The following is a 21,688-nucleotide window of genomic DNA, read 5'->3' on the forward strand; positions in this document are numbered from 1 at the left end:
CCTTAATTGTGAAGTAGATGAAGGCTCTTGTGATGTCATTGGTAATCACAGACAACATTCACAAATTCATAATTTTTGCAACAGCTGCTCTAACTGCAAATAGCGTGATTGGTGACAGCCTAAAGCTCAACCACGGATACCAATACGGTACCGGTTTGACGGGTAGACTATGCGATCCAAAGGATAGGTATCCGGTACCGTAACTTCACAGATGCATATGATTGGGTTATCAGACTTCTTTTGTTTAATACAATCGTAATTTATTTAAATATACTGCTTCACGTTGCTAATTTGTTCACCTGAAGCCTATTTGGACAATGGACATAGGCTTATGACAACTAAATGTTGTTGTCGTATTACTTGTGTGAAGTATTACACAACAAACATATCTGTCATAATGTCCGCGTATGCTGGCGGTTATTGTTTGAATATGAGCGAGGACGATTGATGGTTGATAACTTGTTTTGCTTCTGCTTCGATGGTATGAGTTCTCATTTCTCAAACGGCGTGACTATGCTGTTAGTTGCTTAATTCTGTCCATATAAATTACTAAATGATAAAGTTCCCATTTTGTTTATTAATTAGACACAAAGGTTTTCACCTTCGGGCAAAGCTTACTGAATGTTACATAGCGCTGTAGTAACCAGTGAAATCAATCACGTAAAAAAGGAAAAATTGTAAACATTACATCGGTATTTATATGTGGCAAACCAGTTCAAGCGAGGTAATTTATCTGACGTCATTAAGGAGAACTCAAGTCTGGTCAACAAATGAATTACAAGATCTCAAATTAAATTTCAAACATCTCGAAAACAACTCGTGACTCGTGACGTAATCGTCACAGGCTAAACTCCTATGACCTACAGTTGTGGCTTCAATTGATTACCACGTAAGGAAAGCAACAGCAGCATTATGTTGTCAAGCAACTTGAATAATTAATCTATGACAAAACACGTGCCTTCAGCTACATCACAAAGAAGGCCAAAACTGAGATTTCCTGCAATTTTCTTTTGCTGATAACTACCTAACCACGAATTATTTTTCAAAACAATTTTACCAGAATGTTCAGTTAAGGCGCTGTTAAACACCAAAGTATGCCATAAAAATCTTGTTTGTTTTATAATACAGTGAATTAACTGAAACGCTGATTACTCGAAAAATCCCCTATGGCCCATGGGGCTCTCGGAAATTTTGCATGATACTTCGGTATGCTTTGGGCTAGCTATCATTCCATATAATGCCGTCAAAAAATATGATTCAAACTTTTTCAACGGAGGTGAAAAATCGATACTAGAAACTTTTTGCTTAAAACAGACAATTTTAGCTACTTTCATGGCAATTTTTAGCCTAGTTTTGCAGGCAACCTAGGACAGGGGTCGGCAACCTGCGGCTCCGGAGCCGCATGCGGCTCTTTCATCTTTCTGATGCGGCTCTTATTAATTTTATTGCTACAGTAGAAACAAACAGAAGAACACTCGTGTCTTTATCTCACTGAGCACATTATAGTAATCACTAGGGCAACCAAAAGTCAATATGGTCAATTTTTTTTAACCTGCTCAGAATGCTATGAAACAAGCACAAAACAAATTTCAGCTGTGTACGACGTGTGGTATAGAAGTTATTAGGTCAAATAAAGTCAAAATGTTACGTTAGGTCAAAATACGGTCAATTTGTTTCTTTAGGTCTTCTTTTTAGGTCAAAATCTATTAAACTTGTAATTTTGTAACCATTTTGCAATATTGTTCTTCCGTTTTTCTCTTTTCTTGTACCGCAAACAATTCCAGTGCCCCAAATTATACTTAGAACCAAAGCCACAAAGAGAGGGAAGGCCTTTCAGCGCGTTTGGTGACGTCACGATGTGAAGGCATTGCATTTGAAACTGCAAGTTGTCAATCTTAATACGCAGAAACGAAAAAAAAGCAACACTAGAAAAGCGTTTTGTCAATTTTAAATGCAGCTTTAGATTAGAAAGTTGCTGTAGACAGTGTAGAGACAATCAGTTTAGCGTTTTTCAAAATAAGGTCAAAATTTAAACTTTTTAGGTCAAAATAAGGTCAAAATTTGCAAATTTTAAGGTCAAAATTTAAACTTTTTAGGTCAAAAAACTGGTTGCCCTAGTAATCACATTAATTAAATCTTACTGAATTAACTGCTTTTATAAATGCGACACATGACAGTTTTGTTACAGAGTGTCCTTTTCGTTTTATTGTGAAAATAGTTTTGCGGCTCCCATTGATTTTTATTTTGTGGAATATCGGTTAAAATGGCTCTTTAAGTGCAAAAGGTTGCCGACCCCTGACCTAGGACATTCAAGCACATGCTAACTGCTAGGGTAATTCCCGGGTTAGAAAACAACACCAACCATGCTGTTTTCTGATTGGTCTAAACAGGTTTTCTAAAGCCCTACATAGGACATGCTACAAAATAATAAAGATCTTAATTCTTTCTGTTTGAGGGCTTAATAGTGTTCTTTCACATAAAAAAATCAGCTTTTTTTGGACTTGCCCCTCACTTTAATGTAGAAAATTCTTCGTTTATAAATGTTTATTTGTTTTGAGAAATTTCCGATAATAATAGATATAACTTAATTCACTAGATAATTTAAATTGTTGATAATTATTTCAGAACCAAGTTCAAATTCGTGTGAAGTCCTGCTCTGTGGCGAGAACGCAGCTTGTTCCTTTAAGAACGGTATCGCAGCATGTGAGTGCAACAATGGCTTTGTGGGCAATGCATATGAGTCATGCACCGGTAAACGTTTTAATCTAATTCATTCAATCTAAACAGTAGAAGCATTTTACCATAGCCGCATAAGCTTACAGCGGGCTGCGAGCTTTGTGTATTAAATGTCTTTCCCATATAACTTATAATATACAAATAATTCTGTCGTTTTAATTTTTTTTTATAAATTGTATCCCCACAGAGGCTGTTTGTATGAAGTCAGTGATATCAGAATCGGAAGTAAATTTTACCTTCAACAGAACCCTGCCAGGATTAGTTGCATATTCCAATGAGAGGTGCCCAACGGGTGGGTCCGTTACAAACTGCTTCTGATTTTTATAAGTTTAACATATTGTTGTAATTTGTAAATGTGTTTCAAAGTATGTGATTGTGTACGATATTCCTTTTCATCTGAAACAGTTGTTAATTTTTCACAGGGTACCCGCAAGCATTTGTTATGTGCCTGGAGAGTCCGGATGCTTCGACTCTTCCGACATTTTTACAGTCGAGCTTAACGTTTGTTACTTGTACCAACAACTCAATTGAGGAGATTACATCCAATGTATGCAAACCTAAGATATTTACCCAAAATTTCGAGCAAAACCTTCAGAATTTTCAATTAAAAAAATAACTAACACTTAGGAAACGCTTCAGGATCTAAGTTTTAAAATATACTGCATATCTTAGGTTAATTATGAAAACGTTACAACCAAGGAAGTTGAAGAAGTACTGACGATATTGAATCTGCAGACGTCTGTAGCGGATCAAGTTACACCTGAAGATTTCGTCAATGTTGTCGAAACCATCGGTCTTCTCTCTGCTTTTAGTGATACGATAGAGGTTTCATGTTTCCTTAATATTGTTTGTATTACTGTGTTTGCAAATACTGTTGCATTTTAAAATTTCATTAGTGTTAACATTTCATGTTATGCCCAATGTATCATGAGATTCATTGGTAAATAAGTTGAAATAAAATTACTATTTCGTATTTTTCAAAAGATTTCAACTCCCATTTTGGAAAACGTGTTGAGCATAACTAATCAAGTGACTCAAAACTTGGTATTAACAAATAACGATTCGTCTTCCGAAAAATTGCCAATGATGAGTGCAGAAACACGGCTACTTTCGGCCATTAATAATCTCGGGCATCAGGTTGTATTACCTGAAAACCAGACTTCGTTGAAGATCATGACACCAAGTATCGCTTGTGAGGTAATTGACATGAAATTTGTTGATTACCAGTAGTCATACATAAAGCTTATGTCTTTGCGGTCCATCGTTTAATTGGTAATATCCAATTAACAATGTAGTTTCCTTACGTTATTACACTTTCAGTCACTCTATTGCAATTTTCAGTAACATATAGCGACATTTAGCAATTGCAGTATTTTACTTTATTAAGCTTATTCTTTATTTGCAGGTAGTCGACGAACGTAATACAACAAAAACAGCTTCATTTGAGCCTTCAGTCTACTTACAACCCACCTCAAAAAGTCAAGAAAGTCCTGTTCGTATAGAAATTCCCCCAGAAGCTCTTCAATATGCCCAACAAGGAAATAGTTCTTTAAGAAAGAAAAGAAATGCTGAAACAAACACGTCAGCAGTGAGACTCGTATTCGTTGCCCATCGAACATCTGCATTGTTTCCATCTCCAGAAAACACCAGCTGGGTATATCATCAATTTCAACACATGCACAAAATATTTTTCAAACTTTTCATGGGTTTTGAAAATGTAAACATTATAAAAATTAAACGTAAACAACCATAATTAAATTCAACTTGCAAAGTATTGGATTTTTACAGGTTGGCTCAGCTAGTTTAAACAACGAAGGGATTTCGAACCTTCAGGAGCCGGTCAAAATAATTCACCTGAGAGTTGATACAGCTGGAGGAAGACAGCCAAACGATAAACAATTTAAGGTTGGTACTAGCTTTATATTCATTTCTCTTCACAGTTTATTAAAGCAGATAAATGCAAATGGTTTTACTTGTGTTGTATAAATTATTATAAATAAACAAGCATGCTTCCTAAACACTTGTTATTTTCAAAATATTATGGTTTGAGAAACACGTTCGATTAATAACAAAAACACTATTTACTGTACAGTATTCTTTTCATATCGGTGTTTGCATTCACCTATTTACTATACTGTTTTGCAGTTGTCGTATGTAAACGAGACATGTGTATTTTGGAATTTTTCAACCAATGCTTGGTCCACAGCCGGTTGCTGTCTGGTGGAGAATTCAAATCCTCCTGAATGCAGATGCAATCATTTGACCAACTTTGCCATGTTACTAGTAAGCTTTAAAATGCATTCAATGTGCCAAGTATTATTTTCCAGATTGCATGCTCTGCTCTTTCTTTAAAAGCTTAAGCATGTTGATCTAATAATAGCGCACAATTATTTTGTTAATTTATTTACAGAGCACCTACGACATTCCTGAAGACGTCGTCTTATCAGCTGCCACAACCGTGGGATGCATTATTTCTATCGTTTGTCTTGTAGTGACAATACTTCTGTTGGTCATACCAAAGTAAGTTTATGTAACTACTTAACCTTGTGAAGACAAATCATAGCAAAACATCTGTGATCGATAACGGTCAAATAAAGGCATTAGCCTATGATATTTTTATGTTTAAAACCATTTGTATTACTTTTTTCAGTATATGTTAGTAACACCAGGTTTTGTGTTATACCCGTTGTTATCAAGCCAAATAAGAATATGTTTAAAGGCTCTTTATTTTTTTGTCTAGGCATATCCGAAGAAAACGACCAACCAAGATTCTTATAAATGTTTGCATCAACCTAATGCTATCATACATCGTCTTTCTGAGCGGGTTGGACAAAAGACGTAATATTGCCGCATGTGTGTCCAGCACCGTTTTGCTACATTTCTTTCTGCTAAGTACTTGGTTTTGGATGGCAGTATACGCTCATGTCCTGTACAAGTCATTTGTTCAGGTATCAAAATAACTTTTTCTTAGCTGTCTCTTACCTTGACAGGCTGCTCAGAATAATTTGTTTTCGATTATGATTAAATGAGACTGTTTTATTCACTGAAGGTGTTGAGCGTAACATGGGACAGATATTTGACAAAGAGCTTTGTGATATCATACGGACTTCCCCTCATAATTGTCGTCATCAACGTCATTGTTACTCTTACTAACTCTCATCACGAAGAGGAACCTCCCATTTGTGGTAAAGGTAAGTTTTTCAATGAATCGTATTATACTAACTTATACCAAATATAAACACGTTTTTAGTGGCATAGAAAAGAGCGACATGGCATTACGTAAACTACTAAGGAAGCGCTAGTGGGTTTACTAGTATGTTGGCGAATGCGCTCGATAGCAAATTTGTGATAACATAAGTAAATACCTAGAGTGAGTCATCTTTGCGTCAAAATAACGTAATATATCTGAATATCATGCATATCATGTATATAGCTGTATATCATGTATCATATCATGTATATAGCTAGCAGCGATTAGCGTCTTGGTCACCATATGCAACAGGGTTTTGTTAACAGACCGTTACAATTACCAAGTCTGCATTCTTCTAATAAACTATTTGTAACGGTTAGATAAATAATACTGTTGCGATAATCGCAAACTGTTTTCCTAAATCTCCACGGATCTTTACACTTGCAGATCTAAAACCCCACATCGCTGTTTCTGCCATGTTGGCTGACAACATGTGCTGGCTCCACAGTCAATCCTTGCACTTTTCTTTCCTTTTGCCAGTCGGGCTCCTTCTTGGCTTCAACGTGGTCATTTTCTTCGTGGTCGTAAGGAAACTGACATGGAAGCGAAATGAGGTTGATGAGATGTGCGAAGTTGATCTCATTTATTTTAATTTAAAAACATATTAGTGTGAATACTGTAAGGTTGAAATTGTACTACTCTTCCGCAGGTGTCTTCTTCTATACCCAAGAGATCAGTAACGCAGCATGTGGTGGTTGCGATTACTATTGCTGCATCACTTGGCCTTGTATGGTTGCTAGGTTATTTTTTGCTGCTTTCAGACAACGTTATCTACTTCACAGTGATGAACTGGCTTTTCACTGTGGCTGTTTCTTTACAGGTAATTACAATATGCCATTGTGAATCTCGATAATGATGTTGACTTACATGCACAGGTTTTAGGTTTTTTGTTTTTTTTTCTTGTAGGGCGTCTGTATCTTTTTTTTGTTGTGCATACGCAAAGGCGACATCCGAAACGTGTGGTGGCCAACTGTTTACATGATTTTGTGCTACCCGTTTAAAGGATACACACCTGTGGACAAAAAAATTAATTCAAGAACCAGCAGGATGACTCGCCGGAGGTCCACTATCTCGACATTAAAAAAAGCAAAGTTACTTTAAGCGTAAATGGTTGAAAGTTTGATATATAAATCCATACACGACTGTATTGTGCTATATGTGTTACTGTGTTTATTTTTTCAACTTGATGCCCAACAGTTTGCAATTTACGGTGCTATCACTATTATTTTATTGCTATATATACTGAGCAATTTGTTTCTATGTCGATAATTGATCGTTTATTGTTAATGGCCATTATAAATATTTCGACGGAAATGTTAATAACTATGAAAATTCGTAAGCCTTTGTACCGGATTTCGCTTATTTCGTATATCGTACCAATTGTTTCTCTATAGGGACTTTACATATATCTACTACATATATAACATTTTTCGTCCTTTTATTTGCGCTTACTTTTCTAATTTTGTAAATTTTATTGATGGTGTTTATTTCAAATTTTTTTATTCTGCCATTAGCTGCTCTATGATGATATGCCGAATGGTTTTAATTGCATTCGAAATTACCTTACATCATGCCTAATTGCCAAGAATTTTACTGCAATACATTGAAGAATTTATTGGAACAAAATGATCATATTTTCACACTTTCATAGGAAAGATGAATATAGCTTCATATTGTTCGGCGTATTCAGAATCTAGCTTCACTTTAAAAAGACAATAATAAACCTACCTACTTAAGAAAAAAGTAAGCAGTCATTTATTCCTAATTGATTTTGGTTTGATTTTCTTTTCATACCATTATGATCCAAATTCATCTTAAGGGGGACGAAGCTGAAAAGAAAAACAAAAGCAGAACAACAAACCGTTTTCCTTGAATCCGAGTCCACAACCACGCATAAAACTTCCATCAGTATCATAGAAAGTTGCATTGTCATGGCATGGACTGGATAGACATTCGTTAATAACAACGCAGTACGTGCCATTCCCCATAACAAGCAAAATTGGTTTTACAAAACATCTGAATACTATCAACTGCTGCTTTACAGTTTTCACATAGTCTTGCTAGAACAAATGCTGATGTATTTCAAAATTTCAGTTAACAAAATGAAAATATGACAACTTAAAGCATTTGTGAACTTCGGAGTGAGCATGTCTATCAGCTTTAATGGGAATTGTAATGACTTAAAACATTTATATACAACTTACGTATATGCATTATTACAACTGCAAGTAAAGCCAACAATTTTGTCTGTAGGCTACATTTTGAATTCTCATTTCAGTTATTTAGACTTGAATTCGCACATTCACGATGTTTTTGCAGTTGAAGCCATCACCGCTATATCCTTCATTGCAAGTGCAAGTGTAAGATCCATCGTAATCCGTTTAATGTGCATTAGCATCACATGGTGACAATAAACATTTGCTGATCGATGTTGGTGCCGTTGACACCGACTCCAGTATATCCAGGCTTGTCCATGGGACATTTTTTTCTGTCCCATCCCATCCTATCCCATAGCAATTCATGCCTGTCCCATCCCATCCCATCCCATGGGATTCCCATCAAAATACAATTCAATAAATGTTATTAAATTTATGGAAATTTAAGTCTAATGTCTATTAGAATTGACTACATGCACAAAGAGAGATACAAAACGACAAAATTTATTGACTTTGTTAACTTTAAAGTTCAGAAAAGTTGTCTATCTATGACAATTTATTGTCAAATTATTAATTATGGGATGGGAAGGGACAGGCATGTCTATCAATTCATGCCTGTCCCATCCCATCCCATCCCATGGGACATTTCCCATGGGATTCCCGTCGGAATCCCATTCCCATGGACAAGCCTGAGTATATCAATGTTGACAATCATAATTGCATAATCCTGGCGTCTTTGTACAATTGGCATTGGTGTGGCATCTGCTAATGTTAGCACACTCATCAATATCATCACATAATGTACTTAAAGAGAAATTAATACGTTTGAATTACGTGAAAGGGCAGTCAAGTCAAGTGAAAGAATTTTTACCTTTTTCATTAATCAGACAAATTTTTTAGAACATAATAAACGAACGTCGGCCATAATCTGTTTCTAGAACAGATCCAAAGTACAACTTATGCGAATCGATGAATTACTGACCACTGGTGCAAGGTGGTCTAGTGATCAAAAAAATCTGCATAAATCTAGCAAATGAAATTTGACAGAAGAAATTGAAGTTATAGTAAGTTGCTTACAGTGTTATTTCTCTGCCAAAAGACTTTGATCGAAGCACTCTTTCTACAGAAACGAAAAAAATGCTTTCAATACAACAATTATGATACAGAATTGTTAAAGCTTATTTCTTTGAATCCGTTTAAGGAATGAAAGGCTTCGGGTTTTAATCATATATATTTCTAATAAAAAGGTTGAAACAGTACACACTGAATTTTAACTCACACATAGACCGTAAAATCAAATATTGAACCAAGCATTTACGTACTGTACTGCAACCAGATTATAATAAGTTATTCCTTCTGCTACATTCCAACCAACATGCAAGCTATTTGAAGTTCTGGCAATCTCGACCGGAGCAGATGCATCAGAGGGTGCTAAGAAGAAGAAGAATGATGTAGCGATATTTAAGGACTTCGTGGGCGCAGCAATTCTAAGAATGCCCTAAACTGTTTGCCGTTTCTCATCACGTCTGTTCGGCTTATGGGATACCCAGCCATGACCAGGCCACACATAACACCTTTTTGGTCGACCTGTTGGTCTAGTACCGATCGGTGAAGCAAGTATGACTTGTTTTGCCTTCCTTGTGACATTCTGATGACATGACCATTGTAGTTGATTGGACCTCTTATTTCGAAGAAGTAAAGACTCTGCATTTAGACTTACGATCTTCAATGTTTGAAGATAACAATCGGATCGGGAAATTTTACATCATGAAACCTTCTTTAAAATCCTATTTCTAAATGCTACATCAGTGAACGCACTCTTTTGGTCATTATAGGTGAGAATTGGACAGAAACGTTATTTAACAAATGCAAACTTACAGATCCCGAAAAGTTTTCACTCAATGAACATCGAACTTTAATGGTTGAGTTCAAGCTTAACTGCATTTTCTTTTCCAAATTGAGCGTCCTATTAAATGTTCTGTTTAAAATCACACCTGAATTGTTCTCCCACTCCACAAAGGTTGTGTCTCTTTATCTAGTTCTTGGAACCTGTGATGTTAATTTTGGGGCAGACACTTGCATACAAAATAGCATTTTTCTTTCTATATTTGTTTCAACATGCAAGTTCGAACTCCTAAAAAACTCTATTCATCCACATAATTTGCCAGCAAGAGATTTGTAAGTATCATCACATCGACCGGTACCGGGCGGCTTCTGTGACAAACCTCTCTGCCTAAATAAAGCTCAAACGTTTTTCTTGTTTGCTCGAGAGCCGTATATAGACGTTCATGTGCATATTCATAATAGTTTGTTTTGGAAAACTTTTAGTCTGACCTCTTAAATTCGACCTGACTTAATATGAGTATCCCTTTGGAAAAAATTTTCAAAGTTTCCTTCAGTTTAGCTCGAAAGCTCATCAAGGAAATGAAACTCCTCCGCCAGGACAAGTAAGTAATTCAGAGGGGAGATGTGATTATCATCATTAGCCATATAATATGAGTATAGCATCAACAGTAACAAGAAAACGAAAGCAACGGCTTTTTGTCAGTAGCAAGGAATATGCACCACTCAGCATTTGGTGTCACTTTGCTACTGCAGTGATACACATATTGTGTAGTTCATACCTGGTCTCATTCCATCGGGAAACGTCAGCCTGAATGAACTTGTATTTCTAGAAAGGGTGAGGGGTTTGCATTTTAATTAAGGATCTCTACATGGCACGACTAACGCTTTTGGTTTTCAATTGATTGATCATTGAGTAAAAGAAATTTCTTTTTACAGCAAACATTTTAAATAGAAGTTTTTCTGGGTTTTTCATAATGGTGTACTTGCTCTGAAGAACACTCAATCTTCTCTAGGAGCCATGAGGAGTCAGAACTTTAAGTTATTAAATTTTCAATTTACGTTATGCGCAAGAATACTAATAACTCAAGTAAACCCAACACTATATGTTGTAGAAATACTTGCAAAACTCTCGTAAATAAAGTGACTTATTAAAAAGATCATCATTGATTGAGATGCAACCAGTTGTATATTGTTATAAACAGCTGCAAACAAAACCAGGGATTGTTTTATTGCACATATTGTAGTTTAAACCGTCATACTTCTAAAAGCATTACCGTAACTGGCTTTTCAACAAAAAAAATATTCTACAAACGTGAGACATAGTATTAGTAGGCTACATATTAGTACATGTGTACCTGAACCATTAGTACATGTAAACCTGTACCATTAAAGAAGAACAGACAAAAAGTCGTAACGTAACCAAACCTTTTTGAAATTATTGTAAGTTCCACTTTTTTAATGCAATAACATCATTCAAAAGTTATTGAAAACGTGTTTCTTAAATACCTATTTTACAATGTAGAAGACCTAAACTAAGAAATACCCACTGCTGATGAAATTCCTTGAGCTAACGAATTGCTGCTTGGGCAGAAATTGAAAAAATTTCAAAAATAATTAATTAGCTAATAGATAATGTCATTCGAATACGGAGCTAACCACAGTATCAGCAAGCTTGCTGAACCAACAGTAAACCCGGAGCGGAATGAATGTGTGCACCCGATGCAAACCCGAACCGGAATAGAACCGGTAAAATAAAATTTTATTCTACTTGAACCGGAGGCCGTTTCCAACTGCCGTTCGACTCCTTGGTTATTAGTATTGTAAGCTAAACTGTATCCCTTGTAACGTCGATTGTAATATAACGGTATCTTTTTTTGTCCTTACGTATCTTCTTCGTTTTTGACGACACTCTGTGTCGTTATGTATAAGAACCAACATTAGCCTATGTCAGGGGTGGGCAAACTATTTGAACCCGAGAGCCGCTTTGGTTGTTAAATTTTTACTGACGAGCCAAGTCATAAGAACTTATGACGTCATGAATAATTTATGTCGTTTAATTGTTCCATATCTGCATTCCTCAATCGAAAAATATCATTAAATTTGGATAATTAGTAACTTGTTATCAATGCTGGCCTAAATAAGGAAAAGAAAAAGAGAGAAACGTTCATAAACGGTACTCTTGGTAGTCTTTGCAATTTTATTGAAATTTTACGATTCGACTAGAAGAGCCACAAAAAACATGCCGAAGAGCCGTATGTGGCTCGCGAGCCACAGTTTGCCCACGTCTGGCCTGGCATCCAGGCAGGATAGCGACTGTCAAAACAGCGACTGTCATAATGGCGACTTCATAATAGCGACGTAATCAAGTGAGCGACATTCCAAACAGCGATTGTCTAAATGGCGACCGCATTAAAACAGCGACTGTTATGATAGCGACTTAACTAGGCTTTCAATTTTTCCAAATTTTTTTGTTGTTTATCATTGCAAAAACAGCTGCAGTAAGAACACGGGATCCACCACGAAGAATCGTGCAGGATGCATTGACCGAAGTTAATGAAGAAGTTGCAGCAGCTGTTGGCTCTTCCACAAATCTGCGTCAAACCATCAGACGGAAAAGGAAAGCAACAGACAACAACCCCCCAGCTCCTGTTAATGTAGGAGAACTGTTCATACCTGATATGTTGAGACAAACAACAGACCAGCGTGGCTTCCTGCTCTATGACAGTGGGCCTGGAGATGTTCATCGGATGCTTATTTTCAGCACAGATCAGTTTCTTCAAACCTTACATGATTCCGAACACTGGATGTGTGATGGTACATTCAAAGTGTCACCATCCCTTTTTTATCAAGTATACACTGTGCATGCTATGATACGAAACAATGCGCTTCCCTGCATTTTTGTTCTACTCCCAAATAAGCAACAAGTAACATACTCTCAAATGTGGACTGAAATCAAATCACTGAAACCTGGACTCGCTCCAAGAAGTGTACAGATCGACTTTGAACTAGCTTCCAAAGCTGCGCTCATTGAAGCATTTCCTCAAACGCACATCTACGGCTGTTACTTTCACTTGGGACAATCGCTCTGGAGAAAGATTCAGGAAAACGGACTGCAACGGTTATATGTGCAAGACGACAATATTCGGATGGCACTGAAAATGCTCCTTGCTCTTGCCTTTCTACCAGTGGATGAAGTGAGCGATGCCTTTGATGAATTGGTGGCAGACTACCCAGCAGAAGTAATGCCTCTCGTAAATTACTTCGAAGACAACTACGTGGGCCAAAGAAACAGACGGGGAGACAGACGACAGCCATTGTTTCCCGTACATATGTGGAGTGTGAAAGCCAGACAAGATGCGGGACTGCCACGAACCAACAACCAGCTAGAGAGTTGGCACAATGCGTTTCAGGGATCAACGGAAACACATCATCCTTCCATCTTTCGATTCATCGAAGCTTTAAGACGGGAGGAAGCCCTTCAACGGGCAAACCGAACCCAGCTACTACAAGGCAGAGACCTGACTCAGCGAATGAAAAGATACGTGACAATGAACACACGAATCACTGTTGTACAGCAAAATCGAGGCCAGTATGATCTGTGGCAGTTCCTTCGAGCCCTTGCTCGCAATTTAGAAATAAACGTGTCTTGATTTTTATTGCATTTTTACTGCATTTTTATTTTATTTTATTGCTTTTTAAATCATGTGACTTCATGTGACTACGGATAGTCCAAATAAAATGTTGTTTTAAAGTCCCTTTTTGTTTCAATCTTTCACTACGCAGTATTTGCCTGTTTCTGCGGGCATACGTGTGTAGAGAGGTGTGGGGGATGGAAGTGCGTGTGCGCGTAAGCCTTGGATTTAATAAAAGAAGTGAGGTCGCTGTTGTGGCAGTCGCTGTTTTAAATGAATCGCTGTCGTGTAGTCGCTCTATTGACAGTCGCTGTTTTAAATGAATCGCTGTCGTGTGGTCGCTCTATTGATAGTCGCTGTTCTGACAGTCGCTATTATGAACGCGAGCCGTCTGGCCTATGTATTAAGAAACAAGCAGAATCGCATTAATTACATTTCTCTGTGGACTATTGTGATAAGTTTTTGTGTAGGGCTGTAGGCTATATTGCTCTTCGTGGGTTTCGCCAATTGGTGGCCTTACCTTACACTTATTGCTTAATACAATTCTTTGTTGAATCAAAAAGCATTGTTTATGGTAATTCTTTTATAGCAGGGGTGTCCAACCTTTTTGGCAAAAGGGCCGCATGCGATTTAGGAATGATTGCGCCGGCCACTTGAATGTTTACTGCTAATTTATAATTAAAACCCTTACACCAAAATTCTAATATTGGAAATACGTTTTATGCTCTTTCACAATTATAAGAACAATAAACATACCAAGATATACTAAAGTCAACAACGTTTTTACTACACGTCGACATTTCAATGTGAAGTTTGGCACTGTTTTTCTTCAACAAGTTTGGCAATATTCGGTGAGATGGACGATGTAGCAATGCGAAGCGAGTTTTCAATATGGCTGTCAGAAATTAGTAAACAAACAATAAACGCCAATTTCTCGGAATTTAAGTTTGCCAGAAATTACGTAGGCGATACAGTTGATAATATAAGTCATATCGGAGAATACCGCGCGGGCCACTCGGAACCTTCCCGCGGTCAAATATGCCCCGCGGGCCACGGGTTGGACATCCCTGGTTTATAGCGTCAATTCGTTTATAATGGCAATCTTTTGTAATCTGGTAAAGGTAGGAAAATTCTACAATCAACGTTTGTTGCGGCAATATATTAATTTCTACTTCCGCATTTAGTAAGATACAAATATTGACTGCTACCTGTAATACATGCGATATGATTAATTCCAATCACATGGCGTCGGTATAGATTTATTTCTTACCGCGCTTGAGAAGTAACAACACTACCACTCTTACCACTACCAATCCTCAACAGATAAACGAATAAAAAAATAACAGATCACTTAAAATTTGTGACAGAATATTCTGAAAGTGCAGAAATAATCGCTTGGAATAAAACTTTGTGACGAGTGACACGCCATTCAAAATCTCCAAGAACGAAGAAAAGGTCTAAAACACATGGCTATGCGCAGCATTCAGTTCTTTTAAACTAATTACGGTATGATCAAACGTGCACAAACACAGTGGTCTCTCTCTCTGAAGAATCTGTAAAAACTTACTTAATTGCATATGGCAGTAAATACAAACAAAAATCGCAATCAAACAGTTTGCATCACAACGCAATGTATAATGCCATTTTACCGTATGCAGTGAATTTCTGCTTTCATGCATTTTAGTCCTACATCCATGCAGTACAATGCTATGAAGAAATACGCCTTATAACACGAAACTATTTTTATAAGAAACTGATAAATCGCCTTTCAGCAAAAAGGTTAGTAAAAATGTTACATATTGTAAAACATAAGGTACTTTTCTCAATAATTGGACGTTTTTTTAGCGTGCATGTTTTAAACGCGAAATTATAATTCATTGTGAAATTACAGAATTTTATGGTTGCTTCCATTTCTTTTATTTTTTTCATTGCAACTTAATTCAGCCCTTCGAAACAGATAGGTCTAATGTTTTGATAGGAAACCACTACAGGCAAGTTCCTTTATAAAATAGGTAGTATAGCTATCTTTATAAGTTTAAGAAACTACTGACTATTATTAAGCAAAGAGAATCGGATCCAAAGCTTCTTATAAAAAGGATAATACAGCATTTCATAAACAATTTTATATACATTGTTAACAATTTATGTAGACTACATACAAACATAAAAGTTTGAAAAGTTGTTCTGTGGTTATAATGGTCACTATCCGTTAAACGTTTTCCTTACAAAAACAGTGAGCATTTTTATAAATAACTCAAGGCACACTTTTACAAGTAAATTTAGGCAAACTTTAAATAGTACTAAATTGGCACAAATGTAAAATCATCTCAAAAACGATCAGTCGGATAATAAGTGCTTGTGGACGCGCAAGTATTTCCTGTAATGCCACCAAAGATACCCCATAATTCCGCCAACAACAACGAGACCTCCTAAAATAGGTCCTGCAATCCATGCGAGATCTACCAAAAATATGTTTAATCAAGATTTCCACCATAGATTTTAAAACAATACGTGTCTTAAACTTAAAGACGTTCATAAACACAGCAGGAGGCTTTTATGAAAAATGCTGCACAAAAAAGTTTTCCAAGGGATATTCAACTTCTTGTAGTGTAAAACAGTTTCTTAAAAACTACTTCACAAAAGTATATTGTAGCCATACTGCATTTTAAGGTTGCATTCTTTGGAAGACCTTTTTGTCGGCCTATAGCATTATATTTTAAACAAACACCAAAAGAGCAAACCGTTACTTTGTACTGCATCAGCACATCGATCGCCAGTGAAACCATCAGCACATCTAGACAAACAGATCATTGTTTGCGTTAATGTTTATGGCATTACACGGTAGGTTTTTAGTGCCTAGGTTACAGTACACAAACGGACTTACTTGCAGTTTGGATATCCTACAATATCCAGTGCCTCGCACTCAGCTCCATTCAGACAATAACCCGTTTGACATTGTTCTAAATGAAACAAGAATACATCAATAAAGTGAAAGTTATTGGTCAAAATTTTTACAACGTTACACGCTAAAGTGTTTCAGTTTATTGTTTTCAATGGAACGTTATCACTATATGACGCTTTTTTACCAATGCATTCAACTAGAGCTCCACTAGTAATTTTGGTGTAGCCATTGTTGCAGTAACAGGGATCATTGGTATTGGTGTCATCGCAACGAGCGGAATCTGCGCAAGCGAAGCAACCCGCATCTGCATCTGTAAATCAGACATCAGTGGTACACAAATGTTGAACATGATCAAAATAGAAGCTTGCCAACAAGCGTTTTACAAAAAATCCTAAAGATTTTCATAAAAAAGGATTGTTAATTGGCAAAGTATAGCGCTTGTTTTACCGGTTTTTGGTGATCCGGTAAATGTCCTACTACCGATGGTTTCATTGAAGCTTGATGTGATAGTTGCGAAATTGTCGTTTATGTTGAGTATGTTTACTGTCATTCTAAATATAAAATTGTATGAAAACATCTGCAGTAAGTCACCTATAACATGAAATTAAATGAAAGCAAAAGAAGTTGTAAGCTGACTCTGACTCCTAAGTTATCGTTATCGCTGTAATCAATATTTCAATAACTGGGTTTCGCTTAAGAGGAAAAGGATAAGACTTGCTTTAAACTTACATCACTATCACGCTGCCTTGAAGAAAACGGTTCACTGTTGAGTCTGTTTTGTTAAGGTATGCCTCATCTAGAGTTGATTTGCATCGCGAAGCGAGCTCCTGGTATGGTGCCGATTGATTGTCTCGTAGGTCATCGGTAAAGGTCTCACCAGCAACGGTCAATTGGACCATAAAGGCTTTGGAAAAAAGATATCAATGATTGTAATAGACATGAAACAGATATAAGCATACAGCAGCGGATGTATTCATACCACTTTACTATTTCCTCTCTTCTAAGACAACAAAAAAAAATTATGCTAAAGTATATTTCCTTATCAAAACCAAAGTGAAACGTAAACTTCGTTTTAAATTACAAGGAACGACAAAATTAGGTTTAGAAGTTTGAACTATTATACACATGTTATACCGTCTGGTGCGCACTGGTCATTCACCACGCTGTATCCTTCGTTGCAATTGCAATTGTAACTTCCAGCCGTATTAACACAGTTTGCGTTGACACAAGTGCCGGTATATGCACACTCGTTTATGTCATCGCAAGTTGTTGTTGCGGACGGGTCAGTTCTAGACGGTTAAATAAAACAAATAAGACCTTATATTAAAACTAAAGAAATAGTCATGACAGATATACACTTCAAATCTTGAAGCAGAATATTGTAAAACGAAGTATCGTATTTCAATACAGGAGAGAGTTATTGAGATATGTGAAATCCAGATACCTTTCAAATCCAGTTTTACAGGAACATTCAAATGTTCCTTCCAAGTCAGTGCATTCGGTGCTACCTGAATCACATGCTGCCGTACTCGCAGAACACTCGTCGATGTTAACACAAATGCTGCCGCTTTCCTGATAACCCTCCATGCATTGGCAACTGAAAGAATTAGACTTGTATATTAACCTATACAAATACCAGCAGAAGAAACAAACCGAGGTGCAATCTGCACACCAACTTCGACACCATGCTTATATTCACACCTGTAATTGCCCATTGTGTTTGAGCATTCTGAGTTAAAGGTACTCTCGCACGGATAACTTTCCATGCACTCGTCAATATCATCACAAAGAGTGCTGTCGGTGTCGTTGATGCGGTAACCATCATTGCACGAACAGTTAAAACCACCGAATATAGGACTGCATACCTGGCTGCATGGGTTGGAATCGCAAAGATTAATAGTTGTGCAATTTCGTCCATCGCCTAAAAATTACACAAAAAATCTAAGATGAATATAATTTAAAATTAGTTGGATAAAAATACGAGATACGCGCACAGAATGGTGGGCATCTATATCAAGCGTTTTCACATTCTAAACTTATATTTTGTTTATTTATAGCACCTGTGGTTCCAGTCGGGCAGTCTCCACAGTCATATCCAGAATCCGGAGCAACTCGGTCCACACATGACACGTCAGTAAAACACGGGCTTGTACCATTTTCAAACCCGTCACATTCATTTCTATCTTCAGTGCAGTAGTCGCCGCTGTATGCATCTGTACATTCGCACTGTACAATCTGTTGTTCAAAACATAATGAGAATATACAATATCCAATTGATTAATCAAAACATTTGATCAGTCATTTCACCAACTTCGAAATTTTCAGATCCTCCCAATGTCATGTCATAAAGGCATAGACCATTATTTTCGCACAAACACAACTTTATTGGAACTGTCACGACGCTGTATTCCGTTCCGTCATAAGCTTGAACTTCGAGGGTTTCGTTGATTAAAGACGAGGAATCGCTATTTGGGGTCCAACTACCAACGCCAGTTGCTGCGTAGAGAAATTAGAAACAACCACATGCATGAAAACCAAATCATCAGAAAAAAAAAAGAATGTGCATATATACAGAGTGGTGAAGCCATACTTGAAGTTATATCGACGTTTGTTACGCCGCTAGTGTCAGCCAGACTGTAAGAAATGCTGTCTCCATTTGCGTCGGTTGCAGTAATCTGGAAGGTCGTCGTTAAACTTATCTGAGCTTGAAAGAACCCATTGACAAAATTTTGCGTTTCAGCTATACTGATATTTGGTGGTGTATTGGCTGCATTTAAAAATAGAAAAGATAAAAGCTCGTTGCGCATTGTAAAATTAAACGGAGAAAATAAATATCATATCAAAAATAATAACAAATCTAAAGCTACAGGTCTTTGCAGAAAACAAACCGCCAAGGAATAATCTTGGGATAAAGTATTTAAGTCATATTTTACTTTGAATGATCTGAGTAAAAATGGGCACAACAATAGGTGTAGCATGTCGCACAAACTAATTATAAGCGTCCCAAAACATGTAACATTGTTTTATAGGTTTATGTACTCTAACCATTAATCGCCGAAGACATCCCAGCCGAAAACCCATTTTCTAAAGTGGTTTGTCCGATATCACTTCGGTTTGTGGTCAACGTATCAAACAAGCACGCAGTAGATAAGTCTCCGTCAGAAGTGCAATTAGTACGAATTTCTTCGAACAAAGGAGTGCCTTTTTGATCAGCGACCAGATCCTCCAAAAATGGTGGATCGGGAGAGTTTACGGGATTATGCGCCGCGTAAGTATCCTCTCCTCCGGTGTATATAAACAGGCTTTCGTCTTCAGGTACTTGCCCTAATAATAACGATGAACGGAGCAGTAAGTAACGTAAAAAACAATAGAATCGCAAATCCTCTAATCACTTACACGATTGTCCAAAGGGGTAGACTTTTCTTTCCGAAATTGTTCCGTCTAACACATCCAAGTCTGTTGTTACTTGTATTTCGTTGAAGTTCAAAACGGTTCCATTGCGAAGTTCAAAGTCATCACTTTTTGAACCACTCCAAAAGCCTATCAAAAGATCATAGTAAACATACAATTAAGGCAGTGTCGAGTAAAAGTCAATTTAAATTTATTTTTAAAGTAACAGATGCGCAGCGAAGTTATAAGAAAGTATCTCACCAAGAAGACCTTTCGACACACTTTGCAAACTACTGGGATCACCAGTAAACTGAATAGTCAATATTTTTGCCAAAGCCGTCACGGTAATTGATTGCTCACTGGGAAAAATAACCTCATAACTGTCGTTACTGAATGTAAGTGCAAGCGATTCGACGACTGTTTCCGCTAAAATACACAAAATATATTACGATTAAAAATACCTATTATAACTTTGTTTAAATGTATGCACAACTATCTTCACTAAGAAAGCTTCAAAAATACTTTTGGAATTCACAACAACAAAAAATAAAATTTTATTACTTTCATTTAAAGTCGACTGGATAACATCGTTGACCTTCACAATGATCCCCTTTCCGCTGGATTCATCGGGATCTACTTCAAACTGCACCTATATGGTGAATATTAAGTGAATAAGGAATGGTTTTATGTACGGTTTCAAGTACGAAATACTGTAAAAGCTGGAAGTAAGATAAGTTGTAAACGTACTGTTCCCGATGAATTATTGGTGTGATCTTTGACAACACAAGCTACAAATCCAGTGGCGTCTGATTCAGTTCCATCATCTTTAAGCACACGTTTGGTGCGAGCTTGTATCGAAATTAGGGTTGGAGCGTAAACCATGTAGTATTCTCCGAGACCGTTGAAAGTATAAGAAGCTCCGTCGAAGGTCGTTAAATGGGGATCTCCCCAAAGAAAACCTTCAAACAAAGCAGCATATAAGTAAAAACATTCATGCTATTTCGAACCCAAATTGCACATAAACCATCAAAAAATACTCTAGACTCGCTCAATATAAACCTATGAACATTAAATGAAAGCATAAAAACATTAAAGCAGACACGTAAAATATCTAAACGCTGAATATGAATTACAAAAGTATCAATAATTACTAATTACTAGGTATGCACGAGTAATAGGAAAAGCACGTTGCGGCCGGTCTTCTCTTTTCGTATAATCGGCAGTATCCAGGTGACTGACTGTCATCGCAACATTGTTTTCGAGGTATTAAATCGCCATCTAAATATAATGTCATTTTGTCATGTAAGCATGTCATTAATATCATGTCATTTATAATGTCATAATACAAGTCATATTTCCACTTACTTTCAATGTTTTATGTACCTTTTGGGAAATACGTCAAAAATCAAGAGCTATACTAAACTATTTATGCCAATAGACCAAGCTCTGTTTCGCCAAATTATCATCACAATATCGGCATGACTTAACAGAATTATCGAAATGTATTTTGTGTAAAGTTTCTCACTCAAAGCATCGTTATATTGTTGATCCAAGACAGTCGAATCCCTCCAGTATATCCAACCGTTTTGATCAGATATTGGTATCTGATATCTCTCAGATCTACTCCCGAACGATCCCCTTACTAACGGTCCCGAAGTTATAAAACTCCACCATCTGAAAAAAAAGAAAAAGCGACGCCGGTAGCAACATCTTGGGCCGTTGCCACTTCTTCGCTGAAAACAGTCTGTCGAAAACCCTGCAAAAACACAATGCGAGT

The 21,688-nt window shown here is 36.9% G+C and overlaps 3 protein-coding genes across 9 annotated transcripts in view; 2 read left to right on the top strand and 1 right to left on the bottom strand.

Annotated features, from left to right (window-relative positions):
• The window catches only part of LOC143450506 (uncharacterized), a 29,057-nt gene extending 21,456 nt beyond the window's left edge, over positions 1-7,601 (top strand). Inside the window, exons 20-33 of the mRNA XM_076951075.1 lie at positions 2,626-2,751; positions 2,924-3,028; positions 3,159-3,283; positions 3,409-3,561; positions 3,721-3,933; positions 4,142-4,390; positions 4,525-4,641; positions 4,882-5,019; positions 5,147-5,256; positions 5,477-5,684; positions 5,786-5,927; positions 6,374-6,540; positions 6,636-6,806; positions 6,893-7,601. Coding sequence (XP_076807190.1) covers positions 2,626-2,751; positions 2,924-3,028; positions 3,159-3,283; positions 3,409-3,561; positions 3,721-3,933; positions 4,142-4,390; positions 4,525-4,641; positions 4,882-5,019; positions 5,147-5,256; positions 5,477-5,684; positions 5,786-5,927; positions 6,374-6,540; positions 6,636-6,806; positions 6,893-7,087 — 2,219 coding nt within the window. The 3' untranslated portion in view covers positions 7,088-7,601. The remainder of the gene's footprint in view (positions 1-2,625; positions 2,752-2,923; positions 3,029-3,158; positions 3,284-3,408; positions 3,562-3,720; positions 3,934-4,141; positions 4,391-4,524; positions 4,642-4,881; positions 5,020-5,146; positions 5,257-5,476; positions 5,685-5,785; positions 5,928-6,373; positions 6,541-6,635; positions 6,807-6,892) is intronic.
• Positions 7,602-12,226: 4,625 nt separating this feature from the next.
• On the top strand, positions 12,227-13,637 carry LOC143449794 (uncharacterized). The gene is made up of 2 exons (XM_076950123.1): positions 12,227-12,239; positions 12,481-13,637. Exons 1-2 carry the CDS (start codon positions 12,227-12,229, stop codon positions 13,635-13,637), a joined length of 1,170 nt encoding a protein of 389 aa, XP_076806238.1.
• A 1,225-nt stretch (positions 13,638-14,862) lies between these two features.
• LOC143450511 (uncharacterized) overlaps positions 14,863-21,688 on the bottom strand; it is a 34,913-nt gene continuing 28,087 nt past the window's right edge. For 6 of the 7 annotated variants that reach the window (XM_076951089.1, XM_076951085.1, XM_076951088.1 and 3 more), the window contains 19 exons: positions 21,437-21,667; positions 21,070-21,189; positions 20,659-20,870; positions 20,473-20,560; positions 20,173-20,337; positions 19,918-20,061; positions 19,567-19,845; positions 19,112-19,288; positions 18,833-19,017; positions 18,582-18,756; positions 18,223-18,442; positions 17,966-18,118; positions 17,656-17,810; positions 17,251-17,425; positions 16,969-17,072; positions 16,706-16,831; positions 16,504-16,579; positions 16,361-16,413; positions 14,863-16,078 (listed from right to left, as the gene is read on the bottom strand). In XM_076951089.1, coding sequence (XP_076807204.1) covers positions 15,957-16,078; positions 16,361-16,413; positions 16,504-16,579; positions 16,706-16,831; positions 16,969-17,072; positions 17,251-17,425; positions 17,656-17,810; positions 17,966-18,118; positions 18,223-18,442; positions 18,582-18,756; positions 18,833-19,017; positions 19,112-19,288; positions 19,567-19,845; positions 19,918-20,061; positions 20,173-20,337; positions 20,473-20,560; positions 20,659-20,870; positions 21,070-21,189; positions 21,437-21,667 — 2,960 coding nt within the window. In that variant the 3' untranslated portion in view covers positions 14,863-15,956. The remainder of the gene's footprint in view (positions 16,079-16,360; positions 16,414-16,503; positions 16,580-16,705; positions 16,832-16,968; positions 17,073-17,250; positions 17,426-17,655; positions 17,811-17,965; positions 18,119-18,222; positions 18,443-18,581; positions 18,757-18,832; positions 19,018-19,111; positions 19,289-19,566; positions 19,846-19,917; positions 20,062-20,172; positions 20,338-20,472; positions 20,561-20,658; positions 20,871-21,069; positions 21,190-21,436; positions 21,668-21,688) is intronic. The other variant, XM_076951086.1, reaches the window with a different exon arrangement.

This window comes from Clavelina lepadiformis, chromosome 3, assembly GCF_947623445.1.
Source record: "Clavelina lepadiformis chromosome 3, kaClaLepa1.1, whole genome shotgun sequence".
Classification (NCBI taxonomy): domain Eukaryota; kingdom Metazoa; phylum Chordata; class Ascidiacea; order Aplousobranchia; family Clavelinidae; genus Clavelina; species Clavelina lepadiformis.